Source organism: Neofelis nebulosa, chromosome 5 (genome assembly GCF_028018385.1).
Source record: "Neofelis nebulosa isolate mNeoNeb1 chromosome 5, mNeoNeb1.pri, whole genome shotgun sequence".
Taxonomy (NCBI): Eukaryota; Metazoa; Chordata; class Mammalia; order Carnivora; family Felidae; genus Neofelis; species Neofelis nebulosa.
The window spans coordinates 75714121-75738482 of NC_080786.1; the positions used below are offsets into that span (position 1 = coordinate 75714121).

The following is a 24362-nucleotide window of genomic DNA, read 5'->3' on the forward strand; positions in this document are numbered from 1 at the left end:
CATATGTGTACTGCTCAATGAGTGTTGACCAGTGTACAAACTCATGCAAGCACTATCCCAGTCAAGTTACAAAACATTTGTCACTGTAAAACATACCCTCTTTTTTTTTTTTTTTAAATGAACTATACTATTATGAACATTCTTGTACAGATGTTTTGTACTGTAAAATAGCTAGGTCCTAGGGTAAGTATATGTTAATAAGAAAGTTATAAGGTGGCGCCTGGGTGGCTCAGTCGGTTAATTGTCCGACTTCAGCTCAGGTCATGATCTCACAGTCTGTGAGTTCGAGCCCTGAGTCAGGCTGTGTGCTGGCAGCTCGGAACCTGGAGCCTGCTTCGGATTCTGTGTCTCCATCTCTCTCTGCCCCTCCCCTACTCACACTCTGACTCTCTCAAAAATAAATAAAACATTAAAATTTTTTTTAAAAAATAAGAAAGTTTATAAGAAACTGACAAATGGTTTGCAGAGTGGTTGTACCATTTGACTCTCCCATAAGTAATGTGAGAGAGTTACAGTTGCTGTTCATTCTCACCAATATGGGAGACTGTCATCCTTTTTAATTTTAGCCATTTTTGTATGGCTAAAATTTTTGTATATATCAGGCTCCAATGGCTACTACTTCTGCATTCTAATCATGGCGCTTCCAGTTACTAACTGTATGATCCTGGTAAAATTACTGAGCTTAACTTCTTCATCTGTAAAATGGGACTAAAATCTACCTTATAAAGTTTATGAAAAGATTCATTGACATAAAATACATGAAAGTGTTTTTGCCATTACTGACACACAGTTCTAGGGACTGATAAATGGTATCTGTTTGTGGGGTGTATTAATTTTGGGCAGTAAGCAGTCATTTAGGCCACGGGTCAGTGAACTGTGCCCAAGGCTTCCTATTTTTATGAATAATATTTTACTGGAACACAGCCACACCCGTGTAACAGTAGAGTTGAGGAGTTGAAACAAGGACCATATGGCCTTCAGTGCTGTAAATGCTTAATGCCATTTACAGGAAACGTTTGCTGAGCCTTAATTTAACCCACTAAAACTATAATTTGTTAATGGTACTACATTTGTTGAGCAATAATAAAATGCTAAGGTACTTGCCTAGAGCACTTAACTTACCCATTTAAATCTGGCCCATATTGTTTAGATTTTCATGTTTAAAGATTACACATATATTTAAGAGCATTTTAGACTCCATTATTTTGATAACAAATGACCTAGTATCTTTGAAGTCACTGTTGCCAAATAGTGACTTGTAAGTGCATTCATTCACTTGTTCTACATTAGAGGTAAAGGAACATTTGTATGTAAAATGTCATAAACTTGAGTGTTCATTGGAAAGGTGCACAAACACCTCCTATGTTTTTGATTAGCAAGACTTTCTTGGATGTGCTTTAATTCTTGGGGCCACTGTATGTAAGGAATAAATTGTGCCTATAAACCAAGGCAACATTATTACTTCAACCGATTTTGTTTCTGCAGGCAGCCCCTGGGGGACAGGCATCACTAATGAAAATATCTGATAGCACACTGAAGTCTGTACCAGCCACTTCACAACTCTCAAAGCCTGGAACCACAATGCTGAGAGTGGCAGGAGGGGTTATCACAACCGCCACTTCCCCAGCTGTGACCCTCTCAGCAAACGGTCCTGCACAGCCGGTGAGAATTAGCACAACAGTAGAAAACCATAATGAAACATAAAAGTATTAAGGTATTTAGCAGGTATGTCAGTGGGCCATATTCTACTTAAAAAAAAAAAAAAAAAAATTGGAGTGGGGTGCGCCTGGGTGGCTCAGTTGGTTAAGCATATGACTTCGGCTCAGGTCCGGATCTCATGGTTTGTGGGTTCCAGCCCCATGTCGAGCTCTGTGCTGACAGCTCAGAGCCTGCAGCCTGCTTCAGATTCTGTGTCTCCTCCTCTCTCTGCTCCTCCTCTCTCTGCTCCTCCTCTGTCTCTCAATAATAAATAAATGTTTAAAAAAAAATTTTTTTTTCAACTTTTTTTTTTTTTTTTTTTTTTTTTTTTTTATTTATTTTTGGGACAGAGAGAGACAGAGCATGAACGGGGAAGGGGCAGAGAGAGAGGGAGACACAGAATCGGAAACAGGCTCCAGGCTCTGAGCCATCAGCCCAGAGCCTGACGCGGGGCTCGAACTCACGGACCGCGAGATCGTGACCTGGCTGAAGTCGGACGCTTAACCGACTGCGCCACCCAGGCGCCCCTAAAAAAATTTTTTTTAAATTGGAGGGGCACCTGGGTGGCTCAGTCGGTTAAGTGTCCAACTCTTTTTTTTTTTTTCAATGTTTTTTTTATTTTTATTTTTGGGACAGAGAGAGACAGAGCATGAATGGGGGAGGGGCAGAGAGAGAGGGAGACACAGAATCGGAAACAGGCTCCAGGCTCCGAGCCATCAGCCCAGAGCCTGATGCGGGGCTCGAACTCACGGACCGCGAGATCGTGACCTGGCTGAAGTCGGACGCTTAACCGACTGTGCCACCCAGGCGCCCCAAGTGTCCAACTCTTGATTGTAGCTCAGGGCATGATCTCGGGGTTCATGAGATCAAGCCCCATGTTGGGGTCTGTGCTGACAGTGCCTGCTTGGGATTCTCTCTCCCTCTCTCTCTCCTCCTGCCCTCCTCATCTCTCTCTCAAACTTTAAAAAAAATTAAAAATTAAAAAAATTAAAAATCAATAAAAAAATTGAAATATAATTCATATGCTATAAAATTTGCCATTTTAAAGCATACAGTTGGGGCGCCTGGGTGGCGCAGTCAGTTGAGCGTCCGACTTCAGCCAGGTCACGATCTCGCGGTCCGTGAGTTCGAGCCCCGCGTCAGGCTCTGGGCTGATGGCTCGGAGCCTGGAGCCTGTTTCCGATTCTGTGTCTCCCTCTCTCTCTGACCCTCCCCCGTTCATGCTCTGTCTCTCTCTGTCCCAAAAATAAATAAAAAAACGTTGAAAAAAAAAAAAATTAAAAAAAAAAAATAAAGCATACAGTTGTGTGGTTTTTATTATATTCTCAAGGTTTTGCAACCATCACCACTTTCTATTTTAGAACATTTTTTTAACATTCCTAAAAGAAACTCCATACCCAATAGCAGCCCCTCCCACCCCCAGTACTAGGCAACTACTCTTCGTGTCTGGCTTCTTTCTCTTAACAGTATTTTCAAGGTTCATCCAGGTTGTAGCATGTATCAGTATTTTTTTTTTTTTTAAACGTTTATTTATTTTTGAGACAGAGAGAGAGACAGAGCATGAACGGGGGAGGGGCAGAGAGAGGGGGAGACACAGAATGGGAAGCAGGCTCCAGGCTCTGAGCCATCAGCCCAGAGCCCGACGCGGGGCTCGAACTCACAGACCGCGAGATCGTGACCTGAGTGAAATCGGACGCTTAACCGACTGAGCCACCCAGGCGCCCCTATCAGTATTTTTTTATATCTGAATAGTCGATAGCCAGTTTTATGACCATACCACATTTTGTTTACACATTTATTTATTTTTTAATTGTTTATTTATTTTTGAGAGACAGAAAGAAGAGTGTGAGCAGGGGAGGGGCCGTGAGAGAGGGAAACACAGAATCTGAAGCAGGCTCCAGGCTCCGAGCTGTCAGCACAGAGCCTGATGTGGGGCTCGAACTCACGAACTGTGAGATCATGACCTGAACTAAAGTCGGATGCTTAACTGACTGAGCCACCCAGGCGCCCCTTGTTTATGTATTTATTAGTTGAAGGACATTTGGGTGGTTTCTACCTTTTGCTTATAATCAGTAATGCTACTATGAACATTTATGTTCAAGTTTTTGTGTAATGATAGGTTTTTGGTTTTTCTGGCTAATTGTAGGAAGGAAATGCTGGATCATATCATAAACTATGTTTAACACTATGAGAAGCTTCCAGTTTTCTCAGGCAGCTACACCATTTTAGACTCCTACCAGCAATGTATGAGGGCTCCCGTTTTTCTACATCCTTGTTGACACTTGTTCTTTTCCTTTTTTTGTTGTTATATCCATTCTAGTGGGTGTGAAATGGTAATCATTGTGGCTTTGAGTTGCATTTCTCTGATAGCTAATGATAGCATCTTTTAATGTACTTATTGTCCATTTGTGTATCTTCTTTGGAGAAATGTCTATTCAGATTCTTTGCCATTATTATTCTAGATAGAAGTCTCTTACCAGATTTACAAACATTTTCTACCACTCTGTGGTCCATCTTACCACTTCCTTGATGATACTCTGTGAACCACAAAACTTTTTAATTTTGATAAAGTCCAGTGTATTTCTTTTATTGCTTATGCTTTTGGTATCATAGCTAAGAAACTATTGCCAAATCCAAAATCATAAAATTTAAGCCAACATTTTCATCTAAGAGTTTTAGCTCATGTATAGGTCTTTGATCCATTTGGAGTTAATCTTTATATGGTGTGAGGTAAGGGCCAAACTTCATTCTTTTGGATGTAGACAGTCAATTGGCCTACCAACATTTAAAGTCTGTTTCCCTTTTGAATTGTCTTGGCACCCCAGGGACTTTTTTTGAAGCTGATTTTGCTTGCTTTTTAAGGTTCATCTCGTACAACTACTACCTCTCATGCCTGTTATCACTCTACTTTGCATGTAGTCCCATGAACATAACCATGTTCTTTCATGCCTCTCTTTCTACCTACTATCTTCTGCTAAGAAACATTCATTTCCCCCTTTTCCTGTCTTGAATCTTGAAGATCCCCCTAAAGTGCCATTTTTGTACATGAAGCTTTTCCCAATACTCTCCTCTCCCCATCCCTAGGCAGAAATAGTAATTTTCCTCTCTGTTTTTTTTAAAGCATACTTATTTATTCTGAGAGAGAGAGAGCATGGGCAAGGGAGGAGCAGAGAGAGAGGGAGAGAGAATCCCAAGCAGGTTCCATACTATCAGTGCAGAGCCCAATGCAGGACTTGCTCTCACGAACCATGAGATCATGCATGACTTGAGCCAAAATCAAGAGTTGGACTGTTAACCAACTGAGCCACCCAGCATCTCTTTTCCTCTCAGTTTTAATGGTGCCTTGTACCTATGCCTACTATACCATTCGTCAGTCAACCTGTTTTCCTTGAGGGCTTTTCTCTCTGGGCTTTAGGATTTAACACTGTGCCTGCCATGAAGTAGATGTTGGTTGAATGAATGTGACAAACATTATAGTGAGTTTTTAATAAAGCTCATTTTATTCCACTTTTATATTCTGAGATTATGTCCTCCTTTATTTGGTTTTGAAATATCCTTTTATAAAGTGATGTAGTAGGTGGTGAGGTTTTTTTTTTTGTTTTTTGTTTTTTAATGTGATAACACAATGATGCCTCCTTGTTTTATAATTTTTTAACTTTGCCTGGTCTGTGAAATCTTTAAAAGTTTAGGAAACACTAAACTAGAGAGGCGCTCTTTTTAAATGCATGGTATTTAATAGGTAGGTAATACAATAGCTAATAGATAACATGTATTGAGTATGCTATCTGCCAGTTACTGTTCTGAGTAAGTTACATTGCTTTCTTCTTAATTTCTATTATTTTCCGCCCTGTGTGTGAGCAGTCAGAAGGAGCAGTTCCCAGTTCATCATCTGCTGTAGGCCCTGTAATGAAAACTTCTGGGCAGCAGCCAGTGTGTGTGAGCCAGGCCCCCGTGGGAACCTGCAAGCCTGCTGCTCCCTCTGTCATCAGTGCCACCTCCCTGGTGCCCACACCAAACACAATCTCTGGAAAAGCCACCGTATCAGGTCAGTTGTATCATAATATTTTTTCTCTCTCCCTTCTTTGCGCTAGAATATTTTGGTCTTAAGCAGTATTTTGTATAAGTTAAAAAAAATTAACCCAGCAACATTTTCCACATAGCTGCTTTTCAGATAATTTATTTTTCTTTAAAATCTACACAAACGGGGCGTCTGAGTGGCTCATTCGGTTAAGCATTGGACTCTTGATCTCAGCTCAGGTCTTGATCTTAGGGTCGTGAGTTCAATCCCACATTGGGCTCCACACTGGGCATGAAGCCTACTTAAAAATAATAATAATAATAAAATAAAATCTACATGTGGATTTTTAAGTCTGAGCTGGTTTCATGGATTGAATAATAACTTTTAAGTGATATAATAAAACTTTAGCCATCTGGAACTCTGGAGTATTTTAGCTGCTTTCATAATGTAATTTTGTGGAGAACTGAGAATTTACTCTCCTTAAAGTAACATTATCTTTTTTTTGTTTCATCATCAGTTTTGAATGGAACATGTTACAAAACATTATCCATACTCTTTGCTTTCATAAACAAAGTATATAAATTACCCTTGATGACTCCAAGTCATGATTTTTAACATTAGTTATTATACTGGGTAGTGTTAGAGTGATGTGTATGAGGCCTGGTAAGGTGTATATTTTTTGTGCCAGCACTAAATGGTCCCAGAAGAGTGTGTCTTTTACTTCTTTGGTTAACTTGCAGCATAAATCCTGGAGCCAGGTTGCCTTAGTTAAAATAACTTGCTTCATTTTCCTTGGCTGAAAATCAGGTTGATAATAATACCTACCTCATACAGTTGAGAGAATGAAATGAGTTAATATGTAAATGGTTAGAATGCTGTCTGACATGTAGTAGCTGTTATATAAATAATGGCCGCTATTAGCGTGTTTAATGTTGTGTAGTCCACATTCCTTTTAATTTTAAGATCTGAAAAGCTGTGAAAACCAAAGGTGTTTTTTTGTTTCTTTGTTTGCATAACTAATTTTAGTGTGAAATCTGACCTTCATTGACAGGCTATTTGTACGACTTAAAATGAAAATTTGTGTTTTGCCACAAAAATACTAAGGTGCTTGGATGACACTGTGTGGCCCCACATGCCAGGGGACTGATATAATATATACAGCATTGCTTCTCAAACTTGAAAGATCAGTTTTTCTGCTTGTTTTTCTACAATCTAATACAGACAGATACTTCTGTAAAATACTGTAAGAACGTCAGCAGGGGTGCGTGGGTGACATTAGTTAAGCGTCCAACTCTTGGTTTCAGCTCAGGTCATGATCTTGCAGTTTTGTGGGTTTGAGACCCACATTGGGCTCTGAGCTGGCAGAACCGAGCTTGCTTGGGATTCTCTCTCTTTCCTCCTCTGTCTGCCCCTCCCTCCACTTGCGCTGTCTCTCTCTCTTTCTCTCTCTCTCTCTCTCAAATAAACTTTTTGAAAAAATTATTTTTAAAAATGTCAACAACAATGTCACAATGTTACAGAAGTTTCCAAACACTCTTAGTTTTTGTATTGCCTTGTTGTAGATTGATAAAAGCTTATCAGGTTGCACTGACAGAAAAAACTGTCGCTGAGATATATGTTACACACACACACACACACACACACACACACACACACACACACACATATTAATACATGCATGCACACACATAACCTTAGTACCCTTGGATAAAAGATTGTGGATGTTGTTCTTATAGCTGTTATTACTACATTCCACACACAACTCCAAACCAAGCCCCTGTGTCCTTTTGTTTTTTGGCTAGTTCAAGACCAAAAGATTAAAGCTGGTAGAGTTTCCCATGACTTCCACCTACCTGCCAGTTACCATTGACGAAGTTCTAGTACAGGGAGTGCTGTTCTTTGCTCATAGAATGTTCGCAGGCACCATGTTAAGCCCGGAGTAGAAATTACAGAAATAGAGGGTTGCTATTATGAGAAATAAATGCCCTCCCATTTACTAATTAAGTATTTTACATGAAATAAATGAAATCTTCCTACTTTAAGTTCTTATATCCTGGGATGCTGCTGATGAAATTTGCTGTATATAATGTTTTCATAAAGTAATCAAACTATTTTCTGCTGCTCATTAATTTTTTGTGTGGGTGTTGACTCTCTTTATATAACTGAGGTATAATTATTAATTTTTTAATTCAATTTTTTGTGTACATTATGGACTGTTCTGAACAAGGTCATTATTAGGACTGGAGCAGAGTGAGCAAGGGAGTCAGAGTGATGGGGGTCAAGTCACATAGGGTCTGTGTAGGTCATTTTAAGAACTTTGACTTTCAGGGGAGTCTGGGTGGCTCAGTCAGTTGAGTGTCTGCACTTGATTTCAGCTCAGGTCATGATCCCAGGGTCATGGGATTGAGCCCTGTGTCGGGCTCCGGGCTAAGCATTGGAGCCTGTTTAAGGTTCTTAATCTCTCTGTCTCTCCATCCCTCTACCCCTCTCCCTTACTAGTGTGCTCTCTCTCTCTCTAAAATTAAACATTAAAAAAAATTTTTTTTAAATAAAAAGATCTTAAGAACTTTGACTTTTACACCAAGGGAAGCCATTGGAGGGTTTTAAACTAAGGAGTAACATTATCTGCCTTACCTTTCAATAGAATCACTGGCTGCAGCATTTAGACTAAACTGGGGGACACAAGATAGAAGCAGAGAACAGACCAAAAAGTGGACACTAAGAAAGAAAATTCGGTGATGTGTCAGGGAGTCCTGGCAACATCAGACTAAAAGGAGTTCCAGAAAGAAAACAGGAAATAGTGGGAAGAAAATGATCCAAGAAATGAAACAGTTTATCTCAGAATTGAAAAGAACAAACTCCCAAGTTCAAAAGACAGTGTCCAACACAATGAATGAAAGGTGCTTCACACAGAGGCACAGTTTGTTCACAAAATCAGAACACCAGGGACAAGGTGAAAGTCTTACAAGTTGTCAGAAGAAGTAGAAAAACTCAGAAATTACATTATCATTGGGCTTCTCAGCAGTACTGGAAGTTGTGATACTGCTTTTCAGAATTCTAGGGGAAAATTATTTTCAGTTGAGAATTCTGTAGTCAGGCAGATTGTTATGGAGAGTGAGGGCAGAAATATTTTCTGACAGGCACAGTTCTAAATGTATTTCCTATGTGCCCTGTCTCAAGACATTACTAAAATACATGTTTTTTATCAGAGCGAAGAGGTGTAGACTTAGAAGAAGAAACAGGGTCCGATATAGAAGGAAGGTAAAGGGAAGTCCCAGGGTAATGGTGAAGAATGTTTGCAGTATGACAGCTGTGCAGCAGGCCTAGGAAACAGAGTGGAGCAGATCAGAGCTCTTCAGAAAAGATACCTCTTATAAAAATGGAACCATAAGAGAGATTTGACTGCAGGGAGAATTATGTAAAGGAGCAGCTTATGGCATTTTTGAGGGAAGTGGGAAGACTTAGTAAGATTTTGAAGGAGAGCCAAGCAACTGAAAAAGGAGGAAATGTTAACACCAGAGAACAAAATGGAATCATTGTATGGTATTCTTTGAATCAGAAGAGAATAGTTCTTGGTGGACAGGGAAAGAGAAGGTTATAAGCGCCTTAAAATGCCCAGATCTACACTAATAATAAGTCAATGTGTAACATCAAAATGTTACATCAAAATTAGTCAAGGCCTGTAGTATACATTTTCTTTTAAAAATACTGAGATATAGGGGCACCTGGGTGGCTCAGTCAGTTGAGCATCCGACTTTGGCTCAGGCCATGGTCTCACAGCTTGTGAGTTCGAGTCCCGTGTCAGGCTCTGTGCTGGCAGCTCGGAGCCTGGAGCCTGCTTCAGATTCTGTGCCTCCCTCTCTCTCTGCCCCAACCCACTCACATTCTGTCTCTTGCAAAAATAAAAAACATTAAAAATAAATAAATAAATAAATAAATAAATAAATAAAATACCGACATATATATTAAAAAACAGGGCCAAAATGGTTGAAAGTGGATACTGCTAGGGAACTACATGAGGATAGGAAGGTGGAGGAAAGGATGACTATATTTAATTAAAAGCTTTTTCAGCACTTTTTTTACTTTTCAACTGATAAGCATGTAATATTTTGATAAAAATAAGAATTTGAAAAATATGAAAAATCGAGTCATTATCCTTTTTTTTAGTAGTTTGTTTTTTTTAAATAGTTTATTTTTTAATTTATATCCAAGTTAGCATATAGTGCAACAATGATTTCAGGAGTAGATTCCTTAATGCCTTTACTCATTTAGCCCATCCCCCCTTCCTCAACCCCTCCAGCAACCCTCTGTTCTCTATATTTAAGAGTCTCTTATGTTTTTTCCCCCTCCTTGTTTTTATATTATTTTTGCTTTCCTTCCCTTATGTTCATCTGTTCTGTATCTTAAAGTCCTCATATGAATGAAGTCATATGATATTTGTCTTTCTCTGACTAATTTTGCTTAGCATAATATCCTCTAGTTCCATCCACATAGTTGCAAATAGTAAGATTTCATTTTTGGCTGCTGAGTAATACTCCATATACCACATCTTTATCCATTCATCCATCGATGGTTTTGGGGGCTCTTTCCATACTTTGGGTATTGTTGATAGTTCTGCTGTAAACATTGGGGTGCATGTGCCCCTTTGAAACAGCATACCTATATCCCTTTGGTAAATACCTGGTAGTGTAATTGCTCGGTCCTAAGGTAGTTCTATTTCTGATTTTTTGAGGAACCTCCATACTGTTTTCCAGAGTGTCCGTACCAGTTTGCATTCCCACCAGCAGTGCAAAAGAGATCCTTTTTCTCCACATCCTCGCCAACATCTATTGTTGCCTGAGTTGTTAATGTTATCCATTCTGACAGGTGTGAGGTGTATCTCATTGTGGTTTTGATTTGTATTTCCCTGATGATGAGTGATGTTGAACATTTTTTCATATGTTGGCCATCTGGATGTCTTCTTGGAGAAGTGTCAATTCATGTATTTAGCCCATTTCTTCACTGGATTATTTGGTTTTTGGGTGTTGAGTTTGATAAGTTCTTTATAGATTTTGATACTAATCCTTTATCTGATATGTCGTTTGCAAATAATTTCTCCTATTCCATCAGTTGCCTTTTAGTTTTGCTGGTTGTTTCCTTCACTGTGCAGAAGAAGCTTTTTATTTTGATGAGGTCCCAGTAGTTCATTTTTGTTCTTGTTTCCCTTGCTTCCAGAGACGTGTTGAGTACGAAGTTGTTGCAGCCGAGGTCAAAGAGGTTTTTGCCTGCTTTCTCCTCGAGGATTTTGATGGCTTCCTGTCTTACATTTAGTCTTTCATCCATTTGTAGTTTATTTTTGTGTACGGTGTAAGAAAGTGGTCCAGGTTTGTTTTTCTGCATGTCGCTGTCCAGTTTTCCCAGCACCACTTGCTGAAGAGACTGTCTTTATTCCATTGGATAGTCTTTTCCTGCTTTGTCAAAGATTAGTTGGCCATACATTTGTGGGTCCATTTCTGGGTTGTCTATTCTGTTCCACTGATCTAAGTGTCTGTTTTTGTACATCACTGTTGTTCCTTTTGAGGGTACATCTCGGTATGAACTTACTACCTAGGGGCACCTGGGTGGCTCAGTTAAATGTCCAATTTGGGCTCAGGGCATGATCTCACAGTTGGTGGGATGGAGCCCTGCGTCAGGCTTTATGCTGACAGCATGGAGCCTGCTTGAGATTCCCTGTCTCCCTCTCTCTCTGTTCCTCCCCTCCTTGTGTGTGTGCTCTCCCTCCCTCTCGCTCTTAAAAATAAATAAACATTAAAAAAAAAAACAAAAAACAACTTACAATCTGATTTGACATTCATCTGTTCCAAAGAAAGATTTTTATAAGGCTTTTTTTCAGAAAGGTTTTAAGATTATTATTTTCCTTTTACACATACATACCCTCTGCTTTCCAATGTCTTAAAGTATCTTTAGCCTCTAAGCTGTTTTTTTCCTATTGCTGTTTTTAAGTGTGTGACAGCATGTGTTTGTGTTGTGTCTTTTGTGCTGTCTCACAGTAACTGCCTATTGTTTTTACCGGCCTCTGAATGCCTCCAATAGTTGAATAGTGGAAATGGGAATATGGAAGTTTAGCCTAAAAGGAAAGTGGAAGAGGGTGACCCTTTCTAAAATGACAGGTGGAGGGGCACCTGGCTGGCTCAGTTGGTAGAGCATGCGACTCTTGATCTTGGAGTTGTGAGTTTGAGCCCCACATTGGGGGTAGAGTTTACTTAAAAATAATAATAATAGGTGGAGAATGTTTGATGTTTGAAAGATGAGAACTGCACACAAGTAGGAAATTAGAAGGTATGGTGAGTACACAGGAGTATTTGATCTATAAGGATGGTGTGAAGGGGATGCAGATAAACTGGGATGAGCTTAAAATGGACTCTGAATACTTTGAAACTAATTTTGGAAACATTCTCTGGGCAGCCAGGAGCTAGAGAAGGTTTTAAAGTAAGAAAATGACAGTTAACCAAATCAGAAGACAGAATTTTATATTCAGTTTGTACCTGTCACAGCTATATACAAAACACAGAAATTGTCACAGAAAACAAACATGGAAAGAACTGTCTTAAAATGTTAATACTGTTCTCTCTGTGGTTGGGCTTTCGGGGATTTTTTTCTCTTTTTTATTGTTTTATTTATTTATTTATTTTGAGAGAGAGAGAGAAAGAAAGAGAGAAAGAGAGAGAGAAAGAGAGAGAGAAAGAGAGAGAGAAAGAAAGAGAGAATCCCCAGCAGGCTATATACTACCAGAGCCCATTGCGGGGCTTGAACTCACAAACTGTGAGATCATGACGTGAGCCGAAATCAAGAGTTGGATGGCCAACCAACTGAGCCATGCAGGCGCCCTACTTTTTCTCTTTTTTTAATTTTAATTTTTTTAATACTTTTTCATGTTTTCTCTTGTTGATTAGTGTTGCTTTTCCAAAAATTTCTGTTACTTCATGATTGCGGAGCAAAAATAAATCCTCACTGTCACGTCATTGTTTTCATTGTGAAATCTGTCACATCCATTGCTTCCAGCTCTCTGTTTACTGAAGGGGTGGATGTCCTAAGAACTTCCTCCTGTGAGGAAAGGTGAATGCTGAAGAAGGCAGGACTTTCAGAAAGCATCTGATCTTCAGCTTGGCCTTATCTTCCAACTTATTTTAGGATTGCTAAAGATTCACTCCAGCCAATCCAATCCCCAGCAGGCTGTCCTGACGATCCCTAGCCAGCTCAAGCCACTCAGTGTAAATACATCTGGAGGTGTACAGACCATACTGATGCCTGTGAATAAAGGTAAGTCCTTCACCCACGGGTTTCGGCTGCCACCAGGACTGTTGGCAGGGGCGTCTGGGGGGTGGTTCCCAGGCTCCCCTCCCCATTTGGTCTTCCCTTTAGCCATCAGAGTTGTCCTTGGCATTTTGAACTCTGGGACACCATAAACCCCAGATGACCCATCAGCTTCTAAATAACTCCCCATTTCTAAAGTTGAGTAGCAGGGGAACATTTTAAGTGTTCAGGAGAGTTCCAAGCTAATTGGATTTTTATTTTCTTAATGACAAGCCCCCATTTCCACAGTGGAAGATAATAAAAGCTCAGTTACCCTGGTGCTAATAGTAAACAGCCTACCCTACCTTGTCACATCACTGTATTAATAAGGACCTTTTTAATGTACTGAAATTGTTCTTGTGCCTTTAGTCTAAAATGGGGCCATCACCTGGGAGTTAGATCATCATTAGAATGATTTCTGTATTTCTTACATCCTCTCCCTTTTTTTCCCTGTTAGTGGTTCAGTCATTTTCTGCCAACAAATCACCTGCCATTCTGCCTGTAGCTTCCCCAAACCCAGTTGTCCCCAGCTCTGCTCCAGCAGCTGTTACAAAAGGTAGGTGTTTCTCACGGTATTTTTGCCCAGAAGTTTCGTGCAAGGCGTTACTATAATCTGGGTCCCTTCAAGTTTCAGCATCTGTGAATCAGTCCCTTCAAAAATACTTAGAGTATTTTAGAGTAGACCTGACATTGAGGGAAATGCAGAGATGTTTAAAGCAGCATTTCTGTCCTCCAAGAACTTAGAATCAGGTTGAACTGAGTTGTAGACAGCAGGCAGTGATCGATAACTCCAGGATAAGTGAGCTGGAAAATGTGAATGTGAAGTGTTTTGGTCTAGGATGTCTGGTCAGGGTTGGTGGGGTGTGGAGGTGTAGGACTTTGTGCGGGGCAAGGATTATAACCTAGACTTAAGAAGGGTGAAGCATGTTAAGCTGTGGAGGGGGAAGGGGCGTGCCAGACTGAGGGAGCAGTAGGGTTTGTTTGGGGGAAGTAAACCAATTAGGGGACTCACCTAGGGTGTATCGTTGTAAAGGAGCTTTAGGTGGGGCCAAACTTTGGCAGGCTGGCAAGGGGGACATTTCTGACTACTGAGTAGATTGAGATAGTGCAATGGGTTAGAGCAACACATTTTGAAATCTGTAACATCTGTAATAATGATAGCTACCATGTGTTAAGAGCCTGAAGGATACCAGGAACCTTGCTGGCTACTTTATATATATCACTAATTATCACAGTCCTTCAGGATAGCTATTATGCCCATATTACAGATGAGGAAAGTGAAGTTTGGAGATAGTAAGTATCTACTTCCCAAATCTTGAAAGTTAAAAAGCGGTGTAGTCAGAATTTGAAGTAGGTCTGCTTTTCAGGCATGCTGGATCTTTCACAGTAGTCTTGAAGAAAGGTGAATTTGTTACTTACAGCATGACCAACTAAAACATGGATTTGCTGATTACAGTCCTTGCCTGTTTTTAAAAAAAGGGTTTTTTTTAACATTATTTATTTTTGAGAGACAGAGCATGAGCGGGGGAGGGGCAGAGAGAGGGAGACACAGAATCCGAAGCAGGATCCAGGCTCTGAGCTGTCAGCACAGAGCCTGATGCGGGGCTCGAACCCACAAACTGTGAGATCATGACCTGAGCCGATGTCGGATGCTCAGCCGACTGAGCCACCCAGACGCCCCTCCCCTGCCTGTTTTTTAAATAAAAGTAGTTGGCACCCAACCATTCCCATTTATTTACATATTATTGGTGGATGCTCTGCCACCTCAGAGTTAATCAGTTGCACCCGGGGTCATATGACCCACAGAGCCTAAAATATTTACTGGTTAGTCCTTTATAGGAAAAGTTTGCCAACCTCTGATCAAAAGATTGCTAATAAAAGAATTGGATTAGTCTGGACCAGTAGTTCTCCTCAATAGTAGCTATATTTCATAGGCCTTCCTCATGCAGATTCTGATTCAGTTAAATTTTTTTTTAGGTTTATTTATTTTGAGAGAGAGAGAGAGAGAGAGAGAGAGAGAGAGACAGGGCAAGTGGGGGAAGGGCAGAGAGAGAGGGAGAGAGAGAATCCCAAGCAGGCTCCATGCTGTCTGCCCAGAGCGCGACATGGGGCTCACACTCAGGAAACTGTGAGATCACGACCTGAGCCGAAACCAAGAGTCAGATGCTCAAGCGAATGAGCCACCCAGGCACCCCTGACTCAGTTAATTTTGGACTAGAGTCAGGGCATCTGTTTTTATTTTAATTATAAAATTTTGTATATTGAAATGCAAAGATAATTAGCATACCATTTGATGAGTTTTATTATAAACCCATGTAACCCATTTTCCATTCAAGATACAGAAATTTTCATCACCTTGTGCTCCTTCCAGTCAGTTTCCAACCCCTATAGGCAGCCACTGTTCTAATTTCCCTTAGAATAGACTAGAATAGAATAGTGTGTCTGCTTTTTTTTTAACTTTATATGAATGGGAGCACATGCATTCTTCCACGTCTGGTTTTATTTACTCACCATAATATTTTTCAGATTCATATTTATTGTACCTGAATAGTATTCCACACTGTAGGAATACATCATAATTTGTTTATTCTTTCTCCTATTGGTGGACATTAGAGTTGTTAAAAGTTACTATGTATAAGTTTTTTTTTTTTTTAATTTTTTTTTTCAACGTTTTTTATTTATTTTTGGGACAGAGAGAGACAGAGCATGAACGGGGGAGGGGCAGAAAGAGAGAGGGAGACACAGAATCGGAAATAGGCTCCAGGCTCTGAGCCATCAGCCCAGAGCCTGACGCGGGGCTCGAACTCACGGACCGCGAGATCGTGACCTGGCTGAAGTCGGACGCTTAACCGACTGCGCCACCCAGGCGCCCCATGTATAAGTTTTTAAGAGCATATGTTTTCATTTCTCTAGTAGAATAGCTGTGTCAACCTAAAAATGCTAACAGTATAATTCTGTAGTAGTTTGAGGGCCAGATTAATATAAGTGTACTTGCACCTGTAGAACTAGAACTTTTTCTGAGGACTTCCTTCTGTGTCTTTTTTTTTTTTTTAGTTTTTTAGTTTTGAGAGAGACAGAGTGTGAATGGGGGAGGGGCAGAGAGAGAGGAAGACCAGAATCTGAAGCAGGCTCCAGGCTCCAGGCTCTGAGCTGTGAGCACAGAGCCTGACGCGGTGCTTGAACTCACGAACCATGAGATCATGACCTGAGTGGAGGTCAGACGCTTAACCAACTGAGCCACCCAAGCACGCCCTTTCTGTTTCTTGAAGTCTTGAAATCACTAGGGAGTGGGGGAATATATACTGTCAAAAATGAAATTAGCAAGGTCATTTGATACAAGTCAATACATAAAAATTTAATTTTTATGTAGAAATTAAGTGCTAGCAACCTACTAAACAGTTCTGAGAGAAATTAACAAGACCTAAATAAATGGAAGGAGGATATTCCATTATAAACATAATAAATTATAAATACAGTTGACACTTGAACAACACCGGTTTGAACAGTGCAGGCCCCCTTATTACACAGATTTTTTTTGCAATACAGTACTGTAAATGTATTTTCTCTTCCTTATGATTTTCTTAATTTTTTTTGTCTCTAGCTTCATTATGGGAACACAGTATATAATATATACAACATGCAAATATGTATTAATCAATTGTGTTTTTGGTAAGGCTTCCAGTCAGTAGTACGTTGTTAATAGTTAAGTTTTTGGGGAGCCAAAAGTTAAACACATGGATTTTTGACTGAAGGGGGAGGGTTGGCTCTCCAGTCCTGCAAGTTGTTCAGGCCTCAACTAATTTCTTACAAATATGAATAATTATGTTAACTTACTAAAAACATGATGTGTTATCCTTTCTCCCCGCCCCAAAAATGGACAAGCTAAATCTAAAATATACGTGGGAATGCAAAGGCCTAGAGTAGCTGAGGCAGTTTTGAAGAACAAAAAACTAGGGAACTTGGACCATCAGATATATATACACTTTAAAGCTACAGCGAGGGGTGCCTGGGTGGCTCAGTTGGTTGAGCATCCGACTTCAGCTCAGGTCATGATCTCACAGCTCGTGAGTTCGAGCCCCGCGTCAGGCCCTGTGCTGACAGCCTGGAGCCTGCTTCAGATTCTGTGTCTCCCTCTCTCTCTGCCCCTAACCCACTCGCATTCTGTCTCTGTCTCTCTCAAAAATAAAAATAAACATTAAAAAAAAAATTTTAAAAAAGCTACAGAGATAGGGGCGCCTGGGTGGCTCAGTCGGCTAAGCGTCCGACTTCGGCTCAGGTCATGATCTCACAGTTTGTGAGTTTGAGCCCCACATCGGGCTGTGTGCTGACAGCTCAGAGCCTGGAGCCTGCTTCAAATTCTATGTCTCCCGCTCTCTGCTCCTCCCCTGCTCACGCTCGGTCTCTCTCTCCTTCAAAATAAATTAAAACATTAAAAAAAAAAAATTTAAAGCTGCAGAGATAGTGTTGAATTGGTTCAAGAATAAACAGAATAATGGAATGGAAAAGAGAACCCAAAAATAGACTTCCACGTATATGGTCACCTGATTATGACATTCAGTAGGGAAAGGATGTTCATTACCATACATAATGCTGGGTTAATTAGATATATCCATTTGGGAAAACACTGAACCTTACACCATAAACAAAAATTAATTTGAGTTGGATATAGAGCTAAATGTGAAAGGTAAAGCAATAAAGCATCTAGAAGAGAATATCTTCATGACCTTGGGCAAAGGTGCTTTGTAAACAGAACAGGTAAGAAAACTAGCCATAAAAGGAAAGGTCCATAACACTGGGAACCTCACTTCATTAGAGGTACAAAATTAAGAGTGAAAGTCAAGCCACATACTCAAGATAGTGGTGATTGATACATCTAACAAAGGAGTCATAGCTAGAGTATACATACGCAGACCGTCGAAAAATCAAATGAAAAATACGGACACTAATTTTTCTTTAAAGAACGGTGAACAGACACTGCACTGAAGAGGATATCCAGATAGCTCATAAAGATATGCAAAGTTGTTCAATGTCATTAGTCATCAAGGAAATACAAATTAAAGCCATAGTGAAATGCTGTTACATCACCAAATAAAACACTGGCCATTCAAGTTTTGGCAAAGATGTGATGCAGCTGGAACTCACATGCCCTGCTGGTGGGACTAGAAATTGATATAATCACTCTGGAAAGCAGTTTGACATTTTCTGATCTGCCAAACTGCAGGTTAGATTCTAATAAATCTTACATTTATTAGATTAGGTTAGATTTCTAATTAGATTAGTTTTCTAATAAATCTTACTAGATTCTAATTAGTAAATCTCCTACATCTGCCCTCCATTCCAGCAAATACACTTCTAGGAAGTGCACACATATGTCCATCCACCAAAAGACATATACAGGAAAGTCCATTGCATTGTTGTTTTTAATAGCTAAAAAGATGCTGATGCAAAGGATTATGTGCAGTAAGATTCCAGTTATGTGAAATTCAAAGTGGACAAAAGGTGATTATCTTTGGCAGGGAGGAACTACCAAAAGCATAGGGAGCCTAGTTGAGGACTAGAAATAACTCTATATCTTGACTGGAGTGGTGTACATGGGTGTAGACATAGGTAATTGAACCATACCCTTAATATTTGTACATCTTTTGCAAGCTATGTATCAATAAAAAGGAAGAGAGATGTATAGAGATGTATTAGTAGATCTCATTTGTAGACTCTTGTTACATAGGAAAGTACTGAAGGATGTTAAGTATGGAAATGACACTAAAAAGGTCACTTAGGAAAATTTTCTGGTCCGGATATGCAAGGTGAGTTGAAAGGGAAGGATTAAAGGCAAGGAAGCTGATGCAGAAGCAGAAAGTGTGTGGTCATGGTTTTTTGACGAAAAAGACGCAGAAATACAGGGAGACACATGCACCTGAGACCTTGCTATCTTCTGTTAGTAGATTTAGTAAGATTAAAGCCTAATGTGATTGGCTTGGTTATTTCCAAGCACAGCAGATCTGAATTTTGCTTATGCCTTGTGTCTCAGAACACTAAGATAATGCTGAAAGTTGATAAACTTAGCTGGAGAGATGATATCCAATAGGATATTAGAACATGCCAGCATTGTATTTTAATGTGTGTGTGTGTGTGTGTGAGTGTGTGTGCATGTGCGTGTGCGCACGGGCACGCACGCGCGAGAGAGAGAGATGGGGGGGATCTCACATAGTGGTGTGGTTGGCCCTTTAAGAAATATATAAAAAGCCATTTTATTGCCCGCCTTGTCATGAGCCTAGAGTTGCTCCCCCTGAGACCCAGGGTAACAGTTCTTCCCTTGTCTGCTGATCCTGTGATGATGGGTGCCATCTCAGTCCCCTAGCTGTGTCTCTGCAGCAGCTGCTGTGGCAGTTTCCTCCCTGAGTTTCAGTGGAAGAGCTTTTGTTTCTGCCTGCACATGTCCTTCCGTCATTGAAGGCTTACAGCTCTCTTTTGTTGCTCTTCCCTTGTAGTAAAGACTGAACCAGAAACGCCTGGGCCAGGCTGCTTCTCTCAGGAGGGTCAGACACCAGTGAAAACAGAAGAAAGTTCTGAACTGGGAAACTATGTCATTAAGTAATTATTTCAGTCCTTTCTAAGGGAGTTGTGAGTTTGGTGTTTTTATGATACTTTTTAAAACCCGTTCCTGTGACAGCTGAGTATGTGCAGAGTTGTGTGTGTATAGAAGTCAGCCCCTTGATGGGTGGGACCTTCTGTCCATGTGCAGTTGAACAAGTGTTTCCGCTTGATGCACAGCTCAGGAGTCTTCAGTTAATACACTGATGTCATCTAAGGGCGGGAGGCACTGGATTTGTTGCCTTGGAAGCCTCAGGTGGTACAGATCTCCCTCCAGTGGAGCTTGACAACATGTACTTTCTTTGCTGAATCCTTGGGTATGAAATTTCTGTGGGGTAATTACTCAGGTGTGTATACATTTTATGTCTGAGTATCCATACACCTGCCTAACTTAAACAGCTGCCTTTTCATGGGCCATACACAGTCATTGCTTTTTCTAAAAACATTTCATGAGATTTTCTAATTTCCAAATTGGGAACCCACCTCTGCCCATGTATTTTGAAGCATGTCAAATTACTGGGGACAATAGAAACTTAGCCACTTTCACATGATAGGTGACAGCATGAGCTGTAATAACCCTAAGAATAGGCATTTGAATATAGAAAATTTTCTGCTCTAGTAGCATTGAATTGAAAAAGGTATGTGATTATTTAATTTTAAAAACATAAAATTAAACATTTGCATAATTTGCCATTCCTGGGGTCTCATCTGGTTTATGTTTAAAAGGCTATCCATGAAAGGAAAGACCTGCCTAGTACAAATTCGTTATGTTTTAATTCCCTTGGAAAGAGGATATGTACATAAATTCGTGTATGTGTATGTGTGTATGTGTGTATATATATGTGGCTAGAAACCACTGTGTGTGTTTACTACCTTAATCTTTTTTTTTTATTCCCAGGATAGACCATTTAGAGACTATCCAGCAACTCTTAACAGCAGTGGTAAAGAAGATTCCCTTAATCACTGCAAAAAGTAAGATAATTATACTGAATATATGGATGCATTTTTAAAGCTGTGAACTACTTGGTTTATTGAGTCAACTTAAATCATATTGTAGTGTAAATTAATACTGATGTAGTAGTTATCTTAGGAGGTTTTAGTTACAACTATAGTTCATTTGCAGGATTTTAGAATTCATAATATCTTGTTCAACCAGTTGGCCTTTTACTGTTAACACTATGATCTATGGAAGGAATTTTTTACATTTGTTGTATGTAAATCTTAGTAAATCTGTTGTATAAAACTGCATTAGTTTTTAATGCTTATTAAGGCAGATTAGTCTTTGCCTGCAATGTGCCAGACTCTGTGCAGGCTCAGTACGTTTACTATCTCTTGTGGGATAGGTGGTATTATCTCCATTTTACAGATGAGAAAACCAAGGCTAAGTAACTTACTCAAAGATCACTAGCAGTGGGTAGTGAGGGAGGATACTAACCTAGGTCTGACTCTAAAGCCATTAATCTTTTATCCCTCACGATCCCTCACTTTGTACAAATGCACAGTTGTCAAGACTCCCAACAGTGAAGTCTGTTCTGTCACTACCCATCATCAACAAGACTGAAAAACTTGCCTCTCAGTTCTTTGGACAGAATCAGCTGCCTTTAGGGGGCAGATAGCCTGTTGATACTCAGGCATACGCTCTTGGGCAAGATGACTACGAACATTTAAACTTCCTTTTTTTTTTTTTTTTTTTTTTAAAGTTTATTTATTTATTTTTGAGAGGGAGAGGGAGGGAAGGGCAGAGAGAGAGGGATAGTCCCAAGCAAGCTATATGCCATCAGCACAGAGCCCGATGCGGGGCTTGAACTCATGAACTGTGAGATCATGACCTGAGCCGAAACGAAGAACTGACATTCAACCAGCTGAGCCACCCAGGCACCTTGCAAACATTTATAGGGAAGGGATGAAATAGATTATCATGTTACATTCATGGGAATATGAAAATGACAGGCCAAGTACAGCCTGCCCTGCTTATTTTTTTCTTTTTTTTTTTTTTTAATTTTTTTTATTTTGATGTTTTATTTTATTTTTGACAGAGACAGAGGGTGAGTAGGGGAGGGGCAGAGAGAGAGAGAGAGAGGAAGACACAGAATCGGAAGCAGGCTCCAGGCTCCGAGCTGTCAGCAGCCCCGACACGGGGCTCGAACTCACGGACCGTGAGATCATGACCTGAGCTGAAGTCGGATGTTTAACCAACTGAGCCACTCAGGCGCCCCCCTGCTTATTTTTTTCTAACAGCAAAGAAATTACCTCTTTTTTTCTTGGTTGAAGTCAGGGGGGGTCATTCTCAGGTAGTTCAAAGGAAATTTTCAGGGACATTTTCCTAGCCTGGCAGAAAAAAATCAGAAATCTGTTTTTTATTTTTACTTAAAAAAATTTTTTTTTAATGTTTATTTTTGAGAGAGACTGCACACGAGCGGAGGGGCAGAGAGCGAGGGAGACACAGAATCTGAAACAGGTTCTAGGCTCTGAGCTGTCAGCACAGAGCCCAACGTGGAGCTCAAACCCACGGACTGTGAGATCATGACCTGAGCTGAAGTTGGATGCTTAACCGACTGAGCCACCCCGGTGCCCCAAAAATGTTTTTTAAAAACTTAGATACAAATATAGAATACTAGAACTGGAAGGCAGGTTAGAGACTATCTGTCCCAATGGTCTCATTTTACAGATCAGAGAACTGAAGCCAGAGGGGTGCTATAGGATGCCTGACACCACTTAGTGAGTTCATGGCAAGGCCAGGGCTAGACCTCAGACCTCATGTCCCTAGTGGAGTGCCATCTCCACTGATTTGAATAGGTAGTCGACTGCCATGAAGGTTGCTCTGCCAAAGAAGCCGATTTCCCAGAGACTAATGTTGTTTTGAGTACACACCATTAATAAGATGCCTTCTCTTTTAAGGAGAAGCTCTCTCTCTGTGTTAGTGAGGAACGTATATCCATTTTGCCCAGTAAGGAATGTATATCCAATAAATAGGTCTAAAGAAACTTTGGGACATATCCCTCGCAGATAAGGTTTGATTTAAATCATACCAACTTTATTCATAGAGTTTGCTGGATATGTGCATTCTAGGTGAAGATGCCAGCTGTTTTTCTGCGAAGTCTGTGGAGCAGTATTATGGCTGGAACATTGGAAAAAGGAGAGCTGCTGAGGTAATCCTTTGTCTGCCTATTTGTGATGCAGGCTGCCACGGAGTCTGGGAAGAAAATAACCAGAACACATGTGCATTCAGGCTGCTTCCATAAACCTTGTCTTCTGGAACAGTGACAAAATTTGCAACATATTTTATTAAATATTTGGTGGTAGAATTTTTTCCTCCATTAAAAATCTCATTTTTTAAACACTTGGAGCTAGCCTTTGAAAGGTCTACTTGTTTATCCTGCATTGGTAAAAATCTCTAAAAATCTTATATGAATTTCAGTATATTAAAATGAAACCAGGTATTTGTTGATTACTTCCAATGCAGCAGCTCCTATGCCAGATGATGGGGTTACAGGAGAAATTGGCACGTGTGAAGGCATGCTCTGAGGAAGTTGGTGTGATGGGTTTGGGGAAGACTGGGGGAAAAGGGCAGTAGGAGACCGTGGGTTGAGACCAGGTGAAGAGCCTAGGAGTTTCATTGTTATTTCATAAACATCTGATATACATTCCTTGACTTCTTTAAAAAAAATTTTTTTTAATGTTTATTCATTTTTGAGAGAGATAAAAGACCGAACATGATGGGGGGGGGGGAAAGACAGAGGGAGACACAGAATCCAAAGCAGTCTCCAGGGTCCGATCTGTCAGCACAGAGCCCGATGTGGGGTTCGAACCCACGAGCTGTGAGATCATGACCTGAGCCAAAGTCAGATGCTTAACTGGCTGAGCCTCCCAGGCGCTCCTCCTTTACTTCCTTTAAAAACTTTTAGGGGTGCCTGGGTGGCTCAGTCAGTTGAGCCAGGCTCAGGTCATGATCTCACTTGTGGGTTTGAGCCCCGCATCGGGCTCTGTGCTGACAGCCTGGAGCCTGCTTCGGATTCTGTGTCTCCCTCTTTCTCTGCCCCTCCCCTGCTCACGCTCTGTCTCTCAAAATAAATAAACATTTAAAGAAAAATTTTTTTTTAACTTTTAAAAAGCACAATCAGATTTAAAAAAAAATAATTCTGACAAGTTAGCATGGTAATTTACAGTTGGATTATTTATTTTAACACATTGCTAAGTTGAAATTGATTATGGTTCAAAAAAATATTTTTTTAAGTGGCAAAGAGCAATGACAATGCGAAAAGTCTTACAAGAAATACTGGAGAAGAATCCAAGATTTCACCACCTGACTCCCCTTAAAACCAAGCACATTGCTCACTGGTGTCGCTGCCATGGCTATACCCCACCTGATCCTGAGACACTGAGGAGCGACGGGGACTCTATTGAGGATGTGCTGACCCAAATCGACAGTGAGCCAGGTACACCTTTGGTGGGGCTCACTGGGCACCATCAGTAGCCCGAGAGGTGTTTCCGTGGAACACGCTCTCATCCCTTCAGCCTCCACGGTTCTTGGACCACTTCAACCCCAGAGGACTTGAAGAGCCACCTTAAAGAACATGAGCATTTGCTCACCTGTAGCTGTGTGTCCTGTCCTCCCCTGCCCCAGCCAGGAATGTTCCAGCCTGTGACATACAGCAGGCACACAGTTAGATCATTTCTTCTTTGAAGACTTTCCTAACCCACCTCCTTTCCTCCAGATAGAACT

General features: G+C 40.5%; 1 protein-coding gene across 3 annotated transcripts in view; it reads left to right on the forward strand.

The window, feature by feature from the left end:
• YEATS2 (YEATS domain containing 2) overlaps positions 1-24362 on the forward strand; it is a 111493-nt gene that overhangs the window by 80692 nt on the left and 6439 nt on the right. For all 3 annotated transcript variants that reach the window (XM_058730638.1, XM_058730639.1, XM_058730640.1), the window contains exons 20-27: positions 1486-1662; positions 5560-5743; positions 12887-13015; positions 13506-13604; positions 19537-19639; positions 20538-20611; positions 22709-22788; positions 23874-24075. In XM_058730638.1, the coding sequence (XP_058586621.1) occupies positions 1486-1662; positions 5560-5743; positions 12887-13015; positions 13506-13604; positions 19537-19639; positions 20538-20611; positions 22709-22788; positions 23874-24075 (1048 nt within the window). The remainder of the gene's footprint in view (positions 1-1485; positions 1663-5559; positions 5744-12886; positions 13016-13505; positions 13605-19536; positions 19640-20537; positions 20612-22708; positions 22789-23873; positions 24076-24362) is intronic.